This window comes from Lontra canadensis, unplaced genomic scaffold (genome assembly GCF_010015895.1).
Source record: "Lontra canadensis isolate GAN:19392208 unplaced genomic scaffold, GSC_riverotter_1.0 scaffold81, whole genome shotgun sequence".
In the NCBI taxonomy this organism is placed as follows: domain Eukaryota; kingdom Metazoa; phylum Chordata; class Mammalia; order Carnivora; family Mustelidae; genus Lontra; species Lontra canadensis.
Window position 1 is genome coordinate 3,131,443 of NW_022631075.1, and position 18,017 is coordinate 3,149,459.

Here is an 18,017-nt window from a genome sequence, read left to right on the forward strand (position 1 = left end):
ACTCTCTCCCTCTCTCTGTCAAATAAATAAATAAAACATTTAAAAAAAATAAAAATCTCAAATTGTGTGTGCATGTGCACACGTGCGTGTGCGTGAGAGAGAGAAAGAGAGTGAATGTGTTGGGGGGAGGGTGTCAATACATGCAGTTGATGTGGACTGGGCTGAACAATACACCCAGGAAGGTAGAGTAAGCAGGAAAGTCCTGGAAGTTGTTCTCTGCCATCTCAGGAATATATTCCACCCCAACAGCAACAAACAGTTCTAGGAGATTTAGGCCTTTAAAGTATTTTCTTTTCTTGGCAGCTATCCTAACCTTGTTAAGTGGCATTATCTGTGATTTCTGATTACAGCTTTTATGCTCCTTGGCTGTGCGACTGCTTGAAATGTTTGTTTTTCTCCTTCATTTTTATTTAGAAGTTTCCAAATGCACATTGGTTCCCTGCCAGATTTCATAGGCTCTGTGATTTTTTTTTCCCAATCAAAGATTAAACTAAAAGTATATCATCTGTCAGGTTTCTCTAAAGCCCCAGGGCACTAGATGAGGTCTGGATGCTCTTAGGCGGGCTTTCTCAACCTCAGCCCAGTTGACACTGGGGACTTCAGGGTGTTGGGGGGAGGGACTGTCCTGTACACAGTAGGGTGTCTAGCAGCATCTCCAGCCTCTACCCACTAGATGCCTGTAGTGTCTCCCCACTCAGTTGTAACAATGAGAAGTGACTCTAGACATTGCCAAATAGTCCCTGGAGGACAAAAGTACCCCTGATTGAGAACCATTGCACTATGGTAACCTCCACAGTAACCACAGAGGCCATAGATGTGGAGAGCTGTTACCAGCCATTCTGTGGAGGCCACTGGATAGCCTCTGGCAGGGACAAGCCATTTGTCAGAAGTGGGATTCTAAACTGCTGACATACTGAGCCTGGGTTTGGGCAAGAGTGGGTGGTGACAACCCAGGATAGGCCCTGACACAAGAAAGACCTTCCCTCCTCCCAGACCCGTCAGTGCTTTGCAAACTTTGCTTTATCCCAGGACCCCTTAAAAATTATAGACCCCAAAAGATTTGTTTATGTGTGTTATACCTAGTAATATTTACCATACCAGAAATTAAAATGGCATTTTAAAAGCATGGATTCATTATTTTAAAAATAATAAACCCAATATATGTTAAATAACATACTTTTTATGAAAACTAACTATAGTTTGCCAAAACAAAATTACTAAAGAGTGGCATTGTCCGATGAGTTTGCAAATCTCTTTAATATTTGACTTCACAGAAGAGAATAGGATTCTCATTTCTGCTTTTTCCTTCAATCTGTTGCAAGATCAGAAAACTCTACTGTACAGGAGGAGGCAATAAGAGTGAGAAGGGCAAGGAAGGCCTTGGTATTATTAGAAAAATAGTTTTAATTATGGGGACCCTCTGATGAAAAGGTTTCAGGGATTCTCTGGGGTTCTTGGACCACACTTTGAAAATCATTGTTTTAAACTAACATGTAACACTCTTTATCAATCTAGCTCACTTAATGGTTGACAACCTTCTTTAAAGCCCATGCTCTCTAGGGAGAGATCTCTATGGACCATAGTGTGAGTGCCGTTAATCAGACTGCTCTGTTCTGGAGATCCAGTAAGAGCCACTGTCCTTAGGAAATTGAAGTCATCTGAAAAACATAGTACCTTGAGGGAAGACAGTGACCAGTAAGGGCGGCGTCAGAGAACAGCGGGAAGATACTGCGCCCTTTGCAATAAGAAAGGAGGAAGCACAGAGAGGAGAAAGAAAATGCTTTGTGCTTTTTGCTGGGATCCTGATGGAATCGGGCATCCAGGTGCCATTGGGAAGCACCCCGCACCCAGCCATCAGAGTGTGGTGCCAGTGTCTGGCTTAAGGCATAGCACTGGGGGTGAGGTGGTGATAAAACAAAAACTAATAAGGGGAAAGGAGAGGCAGAGAGGGGCCAAACAGTGGGAAGTAAGAGAGAAGGCAGTTCCAACACTGATCTCAGAGCCATCGATGGCCTGTCTGTCTTTTAAAAGTCTTAGACTTGGGGCACCTGACTGCCTCAGTCAGTGGGGCGTGCAACTGTCCATCTTGGCGTTGTAAGTTCAAGCTCCATGATGGGTGTAGAGATTACTTAGAAAGAAAATCTTGAAACATAAATAAGTGAAATTCAAAGTCTAAGACTTAACTCTCACTGCCAATGATGTCTTAAAGAGGCTCCAAGTTTTGATTATCTCTCATTGCTTTGCATCCCAAGCCAATCCTATTGGCATTTGAGAAGGCTAAGGTTCTGAGCATTGATTGAAGGAACTTGTTTAAAGTATAAAAGGACCTCAATTTCCTGGTGAGATACAAAATGTAGATATTCTGGTTGCCAAGCCCAGCGCCAATCTAGAAAGTGTCACCTCCCTGACACTCAAGGTTTATAGTTTTTCAAACCTCAAGTAGTCTGAAATTGCATATTATTTTTAAATGATGATACATTTCTCGGAATATCTCAAGATGAGATGGTCCCTCTGCTTTCAACTGCAAAGGTGGGGAGAAAGGAAATAGGCTCTGGGGACTTGGTCTTTTAGAGGCCACATCTCTGGGACTGCAGGAAGTCTTCTCAATTACCGGATATGTTGGTGGGTCCAACTTATCCCAGATAAGCTAAGAAATTCTATGGCATGTTCATAGTAACAGAAATGTGTGTGCTTTCGCCCTTGTGAATTGGTGGCATTCAGCATAACATGCACTAGTATTTGCAATATTATTCATGTGACTCTGAAGCCACAGTTTATTGCCTCATAATAGAATTATGCCACCCTCTAAATATAATGCATTTTTTATCTGAAGTCACAAGAGAAACTTTATTTAAAATCCATTAGCTCTAGAAAGATGACAGGGTAAAGGTCACTGTTCCTATTTTCAGGCTGAAGAAATTTCTAAGGGAGGAAATCTTAACCAGGGACCAATAGGGTTTCCTGTGCCTGCCCAGTGGCTCAGACTGCAGACACAATGCTTTAAGAGGCAGAGGGCTAGTGAGTGATGGCCTGGCCTCCTGGGGCTGTGGGAGCCTCTCAGTTAAGGAAGTCTTCTCTTAGGAGAACAGCTTACCTAAACTGTTCCTCTACATTACTACCTACAGTAACAGAATACCAGTTTTCCATCTAAGATCATGCCATATTAATAACCCATCTTTAAAGAATCTGGTTCAGCCTCTGGTCTGAGTTGATGCTGACATGCAGCCACACTAGAGAGACAGCCGGTCAGTAACAGAAATAAGCCACAGGCCAGTTCTCTTGTTGTTGAAACTCCTCTCAGCCACAACTCAGAGGTCCACGTTCCATTCTCAATCCTAAGAATTCAGTTGGTGGAGTGAAGACATGTCTGTAGGACAGTTCTTTCTGAGATCAGTTTCATCTGGGCAACAGATTTTTTTTAATAAAGGACAACTAATCAGAAGGCACGCGGTGCACATAGACTCTACTTTCTCTTCTGTTCCAATTCATCCTTTTGTCTTGTTCCACAAAGGAACGGAGCCACTTCCCTTTCCGACCCCCCACCCCCACTCTCCCACCCCCGCTCTGTCTGGAAGTACAACAAGACACCCGGTTAGATCAAACCTAACACACCTCCGCCACAAAGCTACCGCTAGCTGCCGCCGGACGATTGTCACTTGAGGGGAGACCCCCTCCCCACCACACACACAGCCTATCCTAGGAGTGCCTGTTTTTCTATCCTCATTATTTAACAGTGTGTGCCGATTACTCAAAGCGATATGGGCAGGCCCTGGTAAATATAGCGTTGCTGTAGTGTTAACTTTTTATAAGGTAATGCTCAGGTTGCCTGCAGTGTTCTAAAATTACTCTGTGGCCAGGGCCCCCTGCTTTATCGCTTTCTATAGTTTTAAAGTAGTTTGAAGCTTGAATAACATAAAATAACATAATATAATGTTATTTATGTTATTTCCCACGTGAAGAACGCCTGTAAACCTTGCAGTATTGAAACTCAGTGAACAAGGCATCTTAGACAAGCTGAAAAACAAATGGTGGTACGATAAGGGGGAATGTGGAGCCAAGGACTCCGGGAGTAAGGTCAGTCGCTGAAGGTCTTTTTGTACTGATTAGCAATCACATTTTGAACCACTGTTTATTTTCTACCCCAAAACGGCTTTCCTTCCCAACACACACCCCCCTACACACAGTGGGACCCCTTTATAACACCAGCGCTAAAGGCACTAGGCGGGCGGCCCCTACCAGCGGAGACCTGCCACAGGGCATCAACCATTGACCTAGACCAGAGGAGCTAGTGTTGACATTGGAACGCAATCTGACCCACCCACACTTCCAAAGCTGTGAAAAGACTGAGCTGTGTTATAAGGGGGTTTTACTGTATTTCACATTTCGAAAGTTCAAAGAGAAAACCAACATAATAACCACAACCAAAAAAAAAAAAAGATCCAGTTGTGACAGTACTTTCTCTTAACCTCTTACAGTGTCAGAGACTTTGTAGCTGTAAATACCTTTGCTTATTCGTACATTATGTCAATCCTATGTGGTAACAGTCAAAGAAATAAATAACAAAGACTGGTCTCTGTAAGCAGAATGATTAGCCTCCTCCCTGCTGCTGTTGTATTGAGGTCAGCGTCTATTTGGATTTCGAATATCATTAAGTCTGTCACACTTCTCTCTTCCAAAGGTGTCATTTGGATCTCTGTACGCAATACTTTTTAAATTTAGTCGCATGTTCCTTAAGGGTATACATCGTCAGGATAACATCACATTGATAAGCATGAAACACTCTTCCCCGCCTCCTTCCTGCCCCCCTTTGCTCCCCTAAGAAAGTTCTTTTTAGTTTCGATTTTTGCCTTGCCTTTTTTTGAACTAATATTGTGGTATCAGTTAATTCATTTCATGAAATGCCACTCATTTCCCCTGTGCAGTGAACCATTTTGCTACTGGTTTTCCACATCTCGGGACAGGGAATTCTGTGAAACTTACATATGTGGAACTGGAAACTGTTCTTGTTGCTATGATCTAAAGCGGGTTATGTCCAAGGACACTTTTCCCCCATCAACTCCTGCATATATAGAACAAATTTCATGGAAGAGGGAGGATTGCCGGACCAGGTCCGTTTCCTAGTGGACCGTGGAGCATCCTTGCAGAGAGTGTGGCCAGCCTCCTTAAGGAAATGATCCATTGTTTCATAAGTGACAGAAATGCCCACTTCTCTAGTTACATGTCATTCGCCCTAGAAGAGTGACTATTTGCAAGGTTGTTGTAGGCATGAGGCTCACACATACCCCTTTCCCCAACCATGCAGTTCAATTTCAATTGGCCTTCTTATTAAAGTGAACTGGCTCCTCTTAACAATAGAATCAGGATATGGTCATATCATCTCTCCATTTAATCCTTTAAATGATACCAGGACTAGCTGAGCCAGTGTTGAGTGTCAGCTATGGCCATTATCTGCTACATTATCTGTGTTACCATGTCAATAAAATATTCAATTCACTGATGTAACAATTTGGGTATTCCATTCAATGGCATTCAGCAGCAAAATGGTTACATTCCCTCTAAAAAGACTACAAAGTGCTATTTTATTTTATTTTTGTCAAAGAAAGGCTCCAGGCCCTTGGTGTGTCCTACCTCAAGGTAGGGCTCAAGACACCAACTTTTTTCTTTCCATATTTCAGCAGTTCAGTTTTTGCTTTTTCATACAGGCAGATAGTCAGATTTGCACAGCTCGACCTGAAAGTCACTGACCGGCTTCCTCAATTTTCCCCCCTATTTTAAATAGAAAACAGAGAAGGGTAGTGTTTGGTTTGGTTTGGTTTGGTTTCGTTTTTTTTTTAATTATTCACTACATTCCCTGGAGTAAAGCTAAAAGTGAGCTGGATTTTTTTTTTAATCAGCCTGCTAGAAAATCTTTCTGATTTGTATGGAGCCAATTCAGGACTCTGTGGGTCCTCCTGACAGTTTTCCTTCAACTCTCAGGAAGATGGAAGGGAGACAATTCTTTGCGCTGTGCCCTTGTTCCAGCAGCGCAAAGACTTGCTGCCCTGAGGATGCGAACTCAGCAACCAGTCCCCAAAGGGAGCAATCTCTCTGCCACCAGGGGAAAGGGGAGAGTTAAGCCCTTTTAGACAAACCCTTGCTAAGTAACTCCCCAGATAAGAATATCAGGAACCTCTAACTTTATCACCTAGTATCTTAAAGACAAATTGTTGACAAGTTTCTTACAGGGAGAACAAGGGAGAAAGGGGTGTTGCGGGCCAGAGAGGGGAAAGAGTGCTTCAAGTTCCCAAATGAAAAGAGTGTTCCATTTCTAGAGATTATGTCACAGCTCGACTCTGGCAAATGGTGCTTTGAGGCTGGCAGAGGAATAAATTGTGCTTGTGTTTACACTTTTGCTCCCATGGCCAAGGACTGTTTTATTTAGTCGTTGACACCATTTTGAGGTACCAAAGGAATTAAGGAGTCAAAGTAAATGAACAGCTAGGTGAGGGCCCCAACCGTCAACAGAGGCACAATCTACCATCTTGCAGGCCATTGTAAAACATCAGCCAGTTGCCAGAGTTGAGTCATAACACCTACTTACATCAATGTTGAGTTATTTTACAACTTAGAATTATCCTATATTGTTGTCATGTATTGTGATGTCCCATTGCTTGTGTTTCCTCAAGAACTAATCGCGTTGTTCATTTCTCTTAGGACAAGACCAGCGCTCTGAGCCTGAGCAATGTGGCAGGCGTTTTCTATATACTTGTCGGAGGTCTGGGGCTGGCCATGATGGTGGCCTTGATAGAATTCTGTTACAAATCACGGGCAGAGTCTAAACGCATGAAACTCACAAAGAACACCCAAAACTTTAAGCCTGCTCCTGCCACCAACACTCAAAATTATGCTACATACAGAGAAGGCTACAACGTGTATGGAACAGAGAGTGTTAAGATCTAGGGGTACGATCAAGGTCTAGTAAACTAATCAGCCTTACGTACTATATGTTAATCTCCCTCTGTTCTCTATCTCTCTCTTTGTTTTTTCACTTGGGTTTCTTGTTTCAAGTATTGTCTATCCTTTGCAACCATTTGATTCTTTGAGAAAAATGGTTGTGCTTTCTTGTCAGGCAGCCTGCTTTTCTAATAGCACCATCATAACTGTACTGTGGTGTGTGACCCAAAAGGAGAAGAAATTCTCTAGAGCAGCGCTGTTCAATGGGAATGTTTGTGAGCCGCATATGTGAACCCCATGTGTGATCTGAAGTGCTCTAGTTGCCACACTTTTAAAAGTAACACAAGTGAAATTAATTTAATGCTACATTTTCTTTAACTCAATATATGCAAGATCTCATTTCAACATGTTCTCAATATCAAAAGTGAATGAGATAGTTTATTTTCTTCATGCTACATCTTAAGAATCTGGGGTGTATTTTACCCTTCTGCTACATCTAAACTCATACTAGCCACCTGTCGGCTATTCAGTGGTTGCATGTGGCTGCCGTATTGGACAGTGCAATTCTAGAGAAAGCAGCAGCTCTGGAACTGCTGGTAGAGTGAGGAATGGGAGCGGGGCACTGCCACATTGCCAAATTCAACGCTTCTATAAGGACACAGTGGTTCTCTTAAGACTAAGCCTGAGACCATTTCTTTAATCTTTGAGTTCTTTTGTTGTCCCTTTCTTGGAACTGATATTCAGGTAAGTGTCTCCCAAAGAACAGTCTAGGCTCCCTGCTGTTGGCTGCCCCAAATCCATACTTAGATAAACCTGACTGAGGCCACCTTGACTCCAGCAGCTACAGCCAAACCCCCACCCCTACCCTGACCAATAGCTCAGGCGTATTCAAAGGCAAGCTTGAAGTGGGCTAATTTGTCTGATCTGGAAGTGTTTAAAAGAATATAGTCTTGTTACCTTCAAGTGCATCTGTCATCGCTAACACACCTATCTGAAGGGGGACAGAACAATTAGCAACTCCACAGCCCTCATTCTAGGTGGGAGATGTTTTACCTCATGAGTCAATGTCAATACAAATTCCTTGAATGCACTTGAGCTTCTACAAATGCAGTATTTGCATTTTGATCTCCTTGTACTTCACATTGTCAAACTAAATTCAATCCCCTTTTAAATAATATTTCATGTACATAAATCATGTGTCTTCACCATGGAAAGCATTATCTTGTTTGGTGAAGTTGCTGGTTGTTCTCTCCTGCTGCAGACTGTAACCCTTTGCCACACATGGACTATCCCACCCACTGAGTGTTCCTATTGCACTGCTGAATATACAATACATAGATCCATCTGTAATTAGCATTGTTTGCATGCAAGTGTTTCATGTTCCTGTGTGCTTACAGTATTTTACTCGTGAGTAGTTTATATACACCCATTATAATTCAGGGCACATGATTTGCTTTTTCAGAGAGTAGAACATGGGTGATTTCAGCTTGCCTTAATTATCTCAAATTCTGAAATACTGGCATCCAAAAAAAGAATACACCTGAAATCAGCATAACAGTTTTCCAAGTGCTCTCACATCTTTTGCCTCTTTTGAGGCAATGGGTCACGAAGTGTTTTTCCTTTCAGGTAACTTAGACCCAGTCACACTGAGTGACTTGCTCAAGGCAACACAAGTAGGTAGTGGCCATTCTGGGACTAGAACCCAGCCCTTCTTCCTCCCATAGCTGGAATCTCTTTGCTACACCATTCTGCCTCTAACCATCCATGGCCTGGTGGCCTCCAGGAACTTTGAAATCCCAACGGGATCCCTCCAAATGGAAAGCAGATCCTGAGTCTATGTCTCACTTGTTTATGAAAAAAGGCACATGCCTCACTTCTTAAGCATTGCACGTGAGGTTGTATAGTCAATCATTTCCTGGTTTCCCCACAAAGAATCTCTCTGAGGCAGGTATCAGGACTCAGGGTCACACAACCTCCATTCTATTATCAACCTCTTTATTATCAACTTCTTTATTATCAACCATTCTATCCAGGAGTCTAGGTCTCTACTCCTCGACTACCACAGCCTCAGTCTCTTGTTAAAGCCCCAGAACAGTGCTTCTTAAACATCAGTGTATGTTGTGAATCATGTGGGAAGTTTATAAAAATGCCGATTCAGATTGAGGAGGTCTGGGGTGCTAACTGAGAGTCTCCATCTCATAGTCTCCCAGGCCATGTTGCTGCTGCTGGTCCAGGGAGTAGTAAGATCCTACAGAAAATGATCTCAGGGCATGTAACTCAGGGAAGGAAAAGAAAGAGGGAGGGAGGGATGGAGAAAGGGAGGGACAGAGGGACGAGCAGGGGGGAAGGACAGAAAGAGGAAGAGAAAGAAATAGAGGAGGGGAAAGAAAGAAAAGGTTGGGGTCCGCAAACCTCTGGACAGAATGTTGCCGTCCTCAGGTGGAGACCCAGAAATGAAATTGCCACAGCTTCTGGCTCCCTAGTTTTCCTTTAGTCATCTTGGTTGATCCATTTTGTGAGGCAAAATTCAGGCTAAATGAGGCACAGATCACATTTTAATAGACATCAATGTCAATGTGGTTATGGCCCAGTTAGCTAGAACCTTGGCAACTAGGATGAAAAGAAAAGCTGGGGAAAGCCTCAGCAAACAAATCTGTCCTCTGAGTTTTTGTGAAGTCTCCAGACTAAGAAGGAAAAGCCTCAGAGAATGCCAGAAAAATCCTTCCATGTATCAGTCCAAGAGGCACAAAATAAGCTGAACAGGAAATAGAAAACTCTCTGCTGTTCTCAGCCAGTTTGGTCACATAATATTGGTTAAGTGAAAGTTGAGCCCTTTATCCGTTCATCTTTTAATTCCCACCAAGTTCTGGAAGGTCTCCTAATGACTTCACATTTGTTACCTAGTTATTAGGCTTCCAGTTCTCTGAATTGACCTAGATCTGTCATGGCCTCTGTGGGGGCCCAGAGATCAAGAGGCATCCTAAGATTTTACTTTTATTGCTAATTATCAGAGCCAGCCTTAGGAGTTTGGGGTACCAGTAATTCTTCAGAAAAACTGACCCCAGGGAATATCACCTGCAAAAATATGATCCAGGTGAAACCTGGTTAACAAAGAGCATCCTTGAAAGAAGAGGGAGTCATCTCTTCCACTGTGTGGGTGAGATGGGACTATTAGACTTGTGGGAACACGTGCATCAGTCTCAGATTCCGCACCCACTAGGGAGAAGACAGCCTCCCAACTATCTGCTGGCTCTCTGGGTTACTGACCAACTACTAGAAGGGTGGTTCCCAAGCTCGCCTTGGCAGGTGACTGCACCCTAGGGTTGGCTCTGCTAATTGTCTTAAGAGAATCTTCCCAATTTCCCCATTGCCGTCAAGAACTACTTCTAGCTTCTTTGGTTTCTTCAACAATGTTTTTGAAATGCTTCTCATTTTCAAGACCTCAAGATGCCTGAAGTTAAGGGAAAAGATTTCCATTTTTCCTCTAAGACAGTTCTGTTTCGTCTTCCCAGCAACTGTTAACTTTGTTCGTGCAGCCCATTTTCAAAATGATCAATTTTCCTTCTGCAGCCCATGCATAGACATTATTGCTGGGGAAATCATTGGCTCAGGAGAAAAGCAATGGTTCCCTTGGTTTAGAGGGAAAGGATGTAAGATGGGTATGAGCTTGAAGAGGAGGCAGGAAAGTGCCCTGCAGGCTTCAGAGTCAGGACCAAATGAATGCCTTGCACAAGTTAATACCTCCTACAGGTGGGCAGCATCAGAATCCCAATCAGGCCTGTAATGGCCAGGCAAAGACCTCATGGATGCTAAACCCCTTCATGAGTACCACTGTTCTGACCTCTTTCTAGAGTGTGCTGCACCTTTAAAGCCCATGTGCTATTTTCAGATTGTAATAACCAAAGTTGTAGGTACTAAGAGGGACAAGCTGTCAACTTTCCAGCAATGAATGGCAAATTTTCTTCTCTCAGTCAAATGAATTTCAATCGAACAAGCCACACAGAACACTCTTTATCCTCTGTCTTAGGTAAACAGTCCCGTCATAGGTTCTGCAATCAGAATACAGCCCTCAGGTTAGCTGTCCTGAATATTTCTATACGTATTCTACCAAGACTTCCTAGTCTACCTGTATCCTAAGTAATCAACGCCTGAAGTTAGACTTTATGCAACATCCATGTAATCCTTAGTACAAGGCACAGTAGAGAAAGAACCTAATTTAACCTATTGCAAAGCACTTGCATCAGGAGAGAGAATTTAAACAGACTTGTTGCCTAAAGCCAGTCAAACCTGGTGCAGCCCCAGAGATGCCAGTTTGAGAAAACACTCACAGTTCTCGTCCAAGATAGACTGAGGCATAAGAAACTTGGAAATTACTAAGAGAAAGCCCATTCACATGGAAGTTTCCCCCCTTGCCTTTGCAGATCCCATCCCACTGCGGCATGTGATGAGAGGAATCACCGAAAACGTGGCTGCTTCAAGGATCCTGAGCCAGATTTCACTCTCCTTGGTGTCGGGTGTGACACGAATATTGCTGATGGTGCAATGACCTTTCAATAGGAAAAACTGATGTTTTTTTCCTTCAGTGCCTTATGGAACACTCTGAGACTCGCGACAATGCAAACCATCATTGAAATCTTTTTGCTTTGCTTGAAAAAAATTAAAATAAAACCAACAAAAAAAATGGACATGCAAGATTCCAGTATGTGAAAAAAAAATCTTATTAAAAAAGTCAGTTCAACAAAAGCCATTCTTTGATACCACTGCTCAATAAACAAACACCATGTTCTTTAATACACACACACACGCACGCACGCACACACACACACACAAATTTTAAATTCCGGTTCAGCAAATAGGCCCATCTCAGTTAAAGTAATTATTCCTCTTGATTAAAAAAAAAATTCTCTGACTCCCTGTGTTTGGGAAGACAGACTGGCATTTCTTCTAGGATCTGCTGACCAGATGTTTTTGGTAGTTCCTGTTGGTAGTGATGTTCTGTGCACCCTCTTTCCTTTCAACGTTGCTGAAATGTGTATATCTTTAGAATGTAAATGCAACACTTAAGAAAATTCAAACACTTTGGAAAAGGGACTAAACCGTGACTTCTCTGTGTTCTTGAAACGGTTTTGTGAAAATGCTTTGATAACTTCCCACTCGGTGAAGGGATTAACAGAGCTTTCGAAATTGACTTTTGTGTGTAGCAAGGGACGGGGCACTATCAGGCAAACCTCTTGGTGCTTTCCTAAAATGGATCCCGGGGCTCTCCAAGAAGCCTGGAATTGCAGCTCACAGATCTGTTTTTCTTGCTTCAGTGTGCATTTTAAGTCAATATAGCTGAGTATTTAGCATTGAGGTGAGGGAAATGCTGCCTACACTCCCAAATGTGTTTAGAGTATCTTTCTCAGAAACAACACTGTGTTTAGCTCTGCTTTCTCCGCTAAGTATGCCTTTCAAGTGTACACCTCGGAGACAGGACCGCGTCGCAAGGCAGGCCAGTGGGTTCAGACCACAGTTCTCAGTCCGACTTTACTCTTGCTAGGTCTGTCTTCCCAGCTGTTGCCTGTTACTGCCCGTGGCTCTCCGTCAGACTGCATGTGTCCTTTTCTAGTTTGCAAAGACTAAAATGCATTCCCAAACCTACTGCTAAACCAAGGGCCTCAGCATCACTCCTAGGTCCTTGCTTGGAGCAGTCTCTCTACTGGCTCTCTCAGAAGATCGCTCCACTGCTCCACGGTCTATCAAGTAACTAATTGCGTACCTGCCGTTGGCATTATCAGAACAGTCAGAGGAAATAGTCTCCGCTCACTAATTACCTCCTATATAATGACGTATGCTTTCTGTAGTTCAGTAGTTTGCTCTCATCAGTGATGTGCATTGGGAAGTTTCCAGACTGTAAAAACTAGGAACTCGAATTCATTTCCCAAGTGTGACCTTTAGATGCTTAGCCGACTCCCTGCCCATTTGCTCCTGTCTTCAAAAAAGGAAGGAAGAAGTCTCGTTCCAATGAAACATTTCCAGGAAAGTGTAATATAAACTTTCATTCCAAAAATTGTGTCATCAGCGAATAACTCACCTGTCAAATTTTAAATGGTATTGAACAAACAAAAAGAAAGCTGTTGTGTTTTTGTTCTGTTTTGTTTTCATGAACCTGTGATTTTCAACTTCTGAATGCTATGATGTCCAGAGCAGGAAGCTGACGCCATGCAAATGTGAAGTTGTATAAAACGAATCAACCAGACCTACACACAAATGTTTTCATAGGCGCTGTATAAAGAGAAATGTATGTTTATTGACTCAAATCAGTTTTTCAGAGGAAACTTCACTGGGAATGAAGAGGCGGGTAAATTGGATTGTTATTTTTTAAAAACTTGCATGTTTAAAAAAAATTGATTGCTTCAAATTTCTGCTACTAACTTCAAGCTATGGGAGTTTGGCAGTAGTCACTTGAGGATTTTCTTTTCCAATTCTTTTCTTTTCGTTGTTAAAGCTGTACTTCAGTGAACAGAAAAATTGCCAAGCAAACTAATGGCCGTAAAAGTGTAAATTGCATGTGTGGGCATAAATTACGGAGCCTCATTGCCATGAGGTATTGTACAAAGTTTTAATACATTTTGTAAATAAAATTGTAAAGAAAGAACTCCATGTCTGTGCTTTGACTGTTTAAAATTTACTCGGATGCAGGCACCAAGATGTTATTGTTCATTAATTTACTTCCCACCAGAACCTTTGCCAATGATGTCACAGTCACCATGCGGGTGATTCTCATAAAGGATGACACCGCCCCTGCCTGACACTCAGCTGCAACCACATACAGTCAGGCTCAGAGCCCTTGACCTAAACAGCAGTGTGCAACCCAGACTTTGGGTTAGATTTGTCGGGATGGTGTCTACAAGCAGCAAGAAGCAGGACTTCGTTGATAAGAAATTTTGACTTCAAGGCCTTCCATTCCCATTCTTTGTCTCCTCCACCCTTTGGGACCCCCCTCCTCAGAGGCCTTGACCCTAACCTTGGTCTCCCACCTCCCATCTCCAGATCTGACCTCCCAGCAAAGTGCCCAAACTAAGAATTGATGTTCTTCAATAACACTTCCAATTGCTTGCCCACATCATCACAAAATATGTGTTCTGGTGCTCTTAGGTAACTGGCTATGTTTTGTATTGCTGTCTGAATTTCTGAGAGTAACTGCAAGTTCCATTGGAAAAAAAAAAAAAAAAACCTTCATTCCTCCCAGGGTCACTGATCTAGAGTGCAGAGAGAAGTAACAAACTCAGGAATGTACTGATTTTACAATGGTTCTGAGAGAGAACTGAAAGGCCACAGATCTAGTCTGATTGGTAGATTCCAAACGTGGAATACAGTTTTATCCAATACATACAGCAAGTGTTTACATATAGGTCAACTTTATACTCTGATCCCCATAGAAAACAGGGGTAATGATAGAAGGGATCATTAGCAGCTGAGCCAGGAAAGAAGAAAGGGGGCATTTAAGATGCTAGAGACAGAAAGGAAGGAAGCTATCAGGGGTCGTGGACTTTGGAACAGGGAGCCCGAGGCCTTGGAAACGGAAAACTCAGAGTGGAAAAGAAAAGTTCTCAGAAGCTTCTCAAGGGTATACTGATGTACACACACTAGGTTAATTTGGTTGGGAAGCCTCGACAGATTACTCCCATCTTCACCGTCCTCAGAAATGGTGACAGGTTGGCCAACCATCATGCTTTATGGCTCTTCGGCTGCTTTCCTATCTTCAGTTAGGACACCCACAGCAGTCCCACCGGCAGAGAACTGAGTCCCTACGGGGCACATTCAGTGACCAGATTGGAGTGGTGTTTCTTTAAAAGGGGGCTGATTAAATCCGTTCAAGTACCAAATGATGTCCCCAGATCTTTCAAAATAATAGATTTTTATTTTAATGGGAACTTCCAGTTGCTTACCCTGAAGGAAAAGCCACTCTCAGATGCTATGGCAGAGGATGATAGAGTACAATTTGAGTTCAGGTGGGGTTTGGGTTTTTTTCCCCCTCCTTGGTGGGAGGGAGAAGTCAAAGGAATACAAGTTGTCTTTCTCAAATCAGACTGCAGGTAGCTATATATCTTGCTTACACATCGGGTCAGACTTACCAACCAGGCCTGCAAAAAGGTCTTGAGCTTCAAAACCCCCCAAACACAAAAGGAAAATGCCCCCTGGTCCCCGCATTGGTTTCTTTGCCTGTGAAGATTCACAACTGATTGCACCGTAAAATCTTCCAATGGAAAGAATAAACACACTCAAGGAAAACTTGGTATGTTCAGGAAAGAACTGTAAATCACCTGCCTGATATTGGGTGGGGAGAGAGGGTTGACTGTGACTTGGGGAGATGAACCTAGAGAAGGAGAACACATTGAGAAGCAAGTAGCAGAACCATTATTCCTCAGAATGCAGACTCCTGTGGGGTACCTGTGTGGCTCCGTTGGTTAAGCATCTGTCTTTGGCTCAGGTCGTAATCCCAGGATCCTGGGGTCAAGCCTCTCGTCAGGCTCCCTGCTCAGTGGGAGCTTCTCCCTCTGCCCCTCACCCCACTCATGCTCTCATACTCTCTCTACGATTATAGGATGAAAGCAGCCACAGATGATATGAAAATAAGTAAATAAAGCCTTTTTTTAAAAATGTAGACTCTGTGAAGCAGAAGACAGAGTAACATGCTGTCTCAGAAGGGCCACGGGCCAATTATACCACCAAAACCTCCTATCATTTGGAGCCAGAGCCAGTTATTCAGCTACTCTGAACCCTACCCCTCCACTCTCATCCTCACCCCGTTGGACTGGGCTTTGGGAACCAGTTTATTATCAGATGATTTGGCAGATAGGACACTCAGCAGCAATATATCTGCATTCAGTTGTAGACACACACAGAAATTGTCATCCCAACAGGAAGTCTCTTTTGAATCTGGAGCCACTGGAGAGACTGACAGTTTCGTCTTTATCACTCTGGACTTGGAAGAGAGTGAAGAGTGTCGTGGTGAATTAATGCAACTTGCCTCTAGAACTGAAAGTCAAAGAATGAGGTGCTAGGAAACATCTTGCACATCTAAGACTAGGAGTCGTAGATGAGACATTAATATTAAGTGAAGACGCCGGGCACACATTTGGGCTTTCTCAAAAGGCTTCCTGGGAGGCCTTTTGTCACTGTTGTCAGGAGAGGATGAAGGGAGGTATTATGGAGGGTCTGTCATTGTCCCAAACCTACTGCCAGTTCCTTAGCATCTTCAAAACTGAAGGTTCACAAACTCATTTGAATGGGCAAGATGCCCAACCTCTTTAATAGGCATTGTCCTTGTAACATCACAGACGATGCAGGAGCAAAATTGGCTACTGCCTCCAGGGGCCTGCGGGTGTGGTGGCAAGGTAGACAATGAATCTACATCCATTCATGCCCAGCACTTTGCTCAGAGAAAAAACTATAAGGAGCCCAACATGAAGACTTTCCTTCTGCCTCTTCACTAGGATGTGTGCTTCCTAATACATTCAGGTGGAACTTTTGTGCCTCCAAACCTATGAACCTCTTCAACTGAGGGGTCATACTTAACCCTTATAGGCCCCTAGCTGCCGAGAACCTCAGAATGATCACATTTCTGCCACCCTTGGAGCAGGAGATATTTGCTTATTTATTGACTCACAATGCCCTCTCTATAAAAGTATAAAAGAACCAAGGTGCCCAGATCGTTCTTGGTTAAGCATCCGAATCTTGATTTTGGCTCAGGTCATGACCTCAGGGTTGTGAAATAGAGCCCCAAGTTGGTCCCTGCACTCAGCACAGAGTCTGCTTAAGATTCTCTCCCTCTCTCTCTGCCCCTCTCCCGACTCACACTCTCTCTCTCTTTCTTGCTCACTCTCAAAAACTAAAAAAAAAAATAATAAATAAAAGTATAAAAGAACTTGCAATGTCAGCCTAAGAAATAATTCTCTCCCCATGTCAGCAGATTTGGCAAAATTGACCTTTAAGTGGTTTCACTGAGTTTCAATCCTGTAGTAAAATGGTTGATTTAAATTTTTCCTAATAAATATTCATTTAGCCCACACAAGTCAAAGCTCTAGCAACAGCTTACAAGAAGCTTGAATGTAGGCTGATGGGGGAAACAATTTTACAAATATTTCCAAACCACATTGCCATCTTCCCTGATGAGAGTGCTAATTTTCCTGAAAGACTGGAAAGCCACTCTTAACCTGGTAATGGCTTTTAAGGCCTACATTTTCCCCACTTACAATAGAGCTTTGGAAAATATTGTTACTCCCCCATCTCTTCTTCCTCAATAATTATACTGTGGCTTCTACCCTACCATTCCAGAAGAACTGCTCTTGACAAGGTCATCAGTAAACTACAATCCTACTTTACAGCAAGGGGTGGCAAACTTTGGCCCACAGGCTGAATGTGGCCCACTGCCCGTTTTTGTTAATAAAGTTTTACTGGAACATAGGCATGTGTATTCATTTACATATCATCTGTGGCTGCTTTCACTCTACAATGTCCAGAATTAAGTTCTTGAAACAGTATTGCCCACAAAGTCTAAAATATTTACTAACTCGTTCTTTACATAAAAAGCTTACTAATCACCACTTTGCCCTACTTGATAGTCATTATCTTATTTGGCCTCTTTCCAGAATTTAATGCTATTAACCTGTCCTACCCTGAAAATCTCTATTTCTTTGACTTCTGTAATAGTACTCTCTCCTGATCTTCCTCCTACACTTTTGCTGCTAATTTCTCTCCTGCTTCCTGGTCTCCTTTTATATCTCTTAATGTCAACGTTCTCCAGAGTCCCACCATGTTTCTTCCTCTCTTCTCACTTTGTATACTCTCTCTGGGTACTATCCCATAGTTTCTATTTCCACCTATATTACGCTGTCTCTCAAGTCCTCATTTCCATCTCAAAACTTTCTCCTGAGCATCAAACTAGTATATCCCAATGTCTATGGTACCTCCTCACTTGCACTATCCCATAAGCACATCAAACTCATCATGTCCAACACAGAAACCATTATCTCTGCTCTTACCCTCACCCCACAGCTAAACCAGAGTTCCCTCTAAGAGTCTGCATCTTGATTTAAAAC

At 42.8% G+C, this 18,017-nt stretch overlaps 1 protein-coding gene across 6 annotated transcripts in view; it reads left to right on the forward strand.

Moving 5' to 3' along the window:
* Positions 1-13,570, forward strand: part of GRIA3 (glutamate ionotropic receptor AMPA type subunit 3) — a 284,929-nt gene extending 271,359 nt beyond the window's left edge. For 3 of the 6 annotated variants that reach the window (XM_032882315.1, XM_032882313.1, XM_032882314.1), the window contains exons 15-17: positions 3,960-4,074; positions 6,694-6,941; positions 11,355-13,570. In XM_032882315.1, coding sequence (XP_032738206.1) covers positions 3,960-4,074; positions 6,694-6,939 — 361 coding nt within the window. In that variant the 3' untranslated portion in view covers positions 6,940-6,941; positions 11,355-13,570. Of the gene's footprint in view, positions 1-3,959; positions 4,075-6,693; positions 6,953-11,354 lie in introns of those variants that run through there. The other 3 variants (XM_032882316.1, XR_004385556.1, XM_032882317.1) reach the window with 3 other exon arrangements.
* The last annotated feature ends 4,447 nt before the right edge of the window (positions 13,571-18,017 follow it).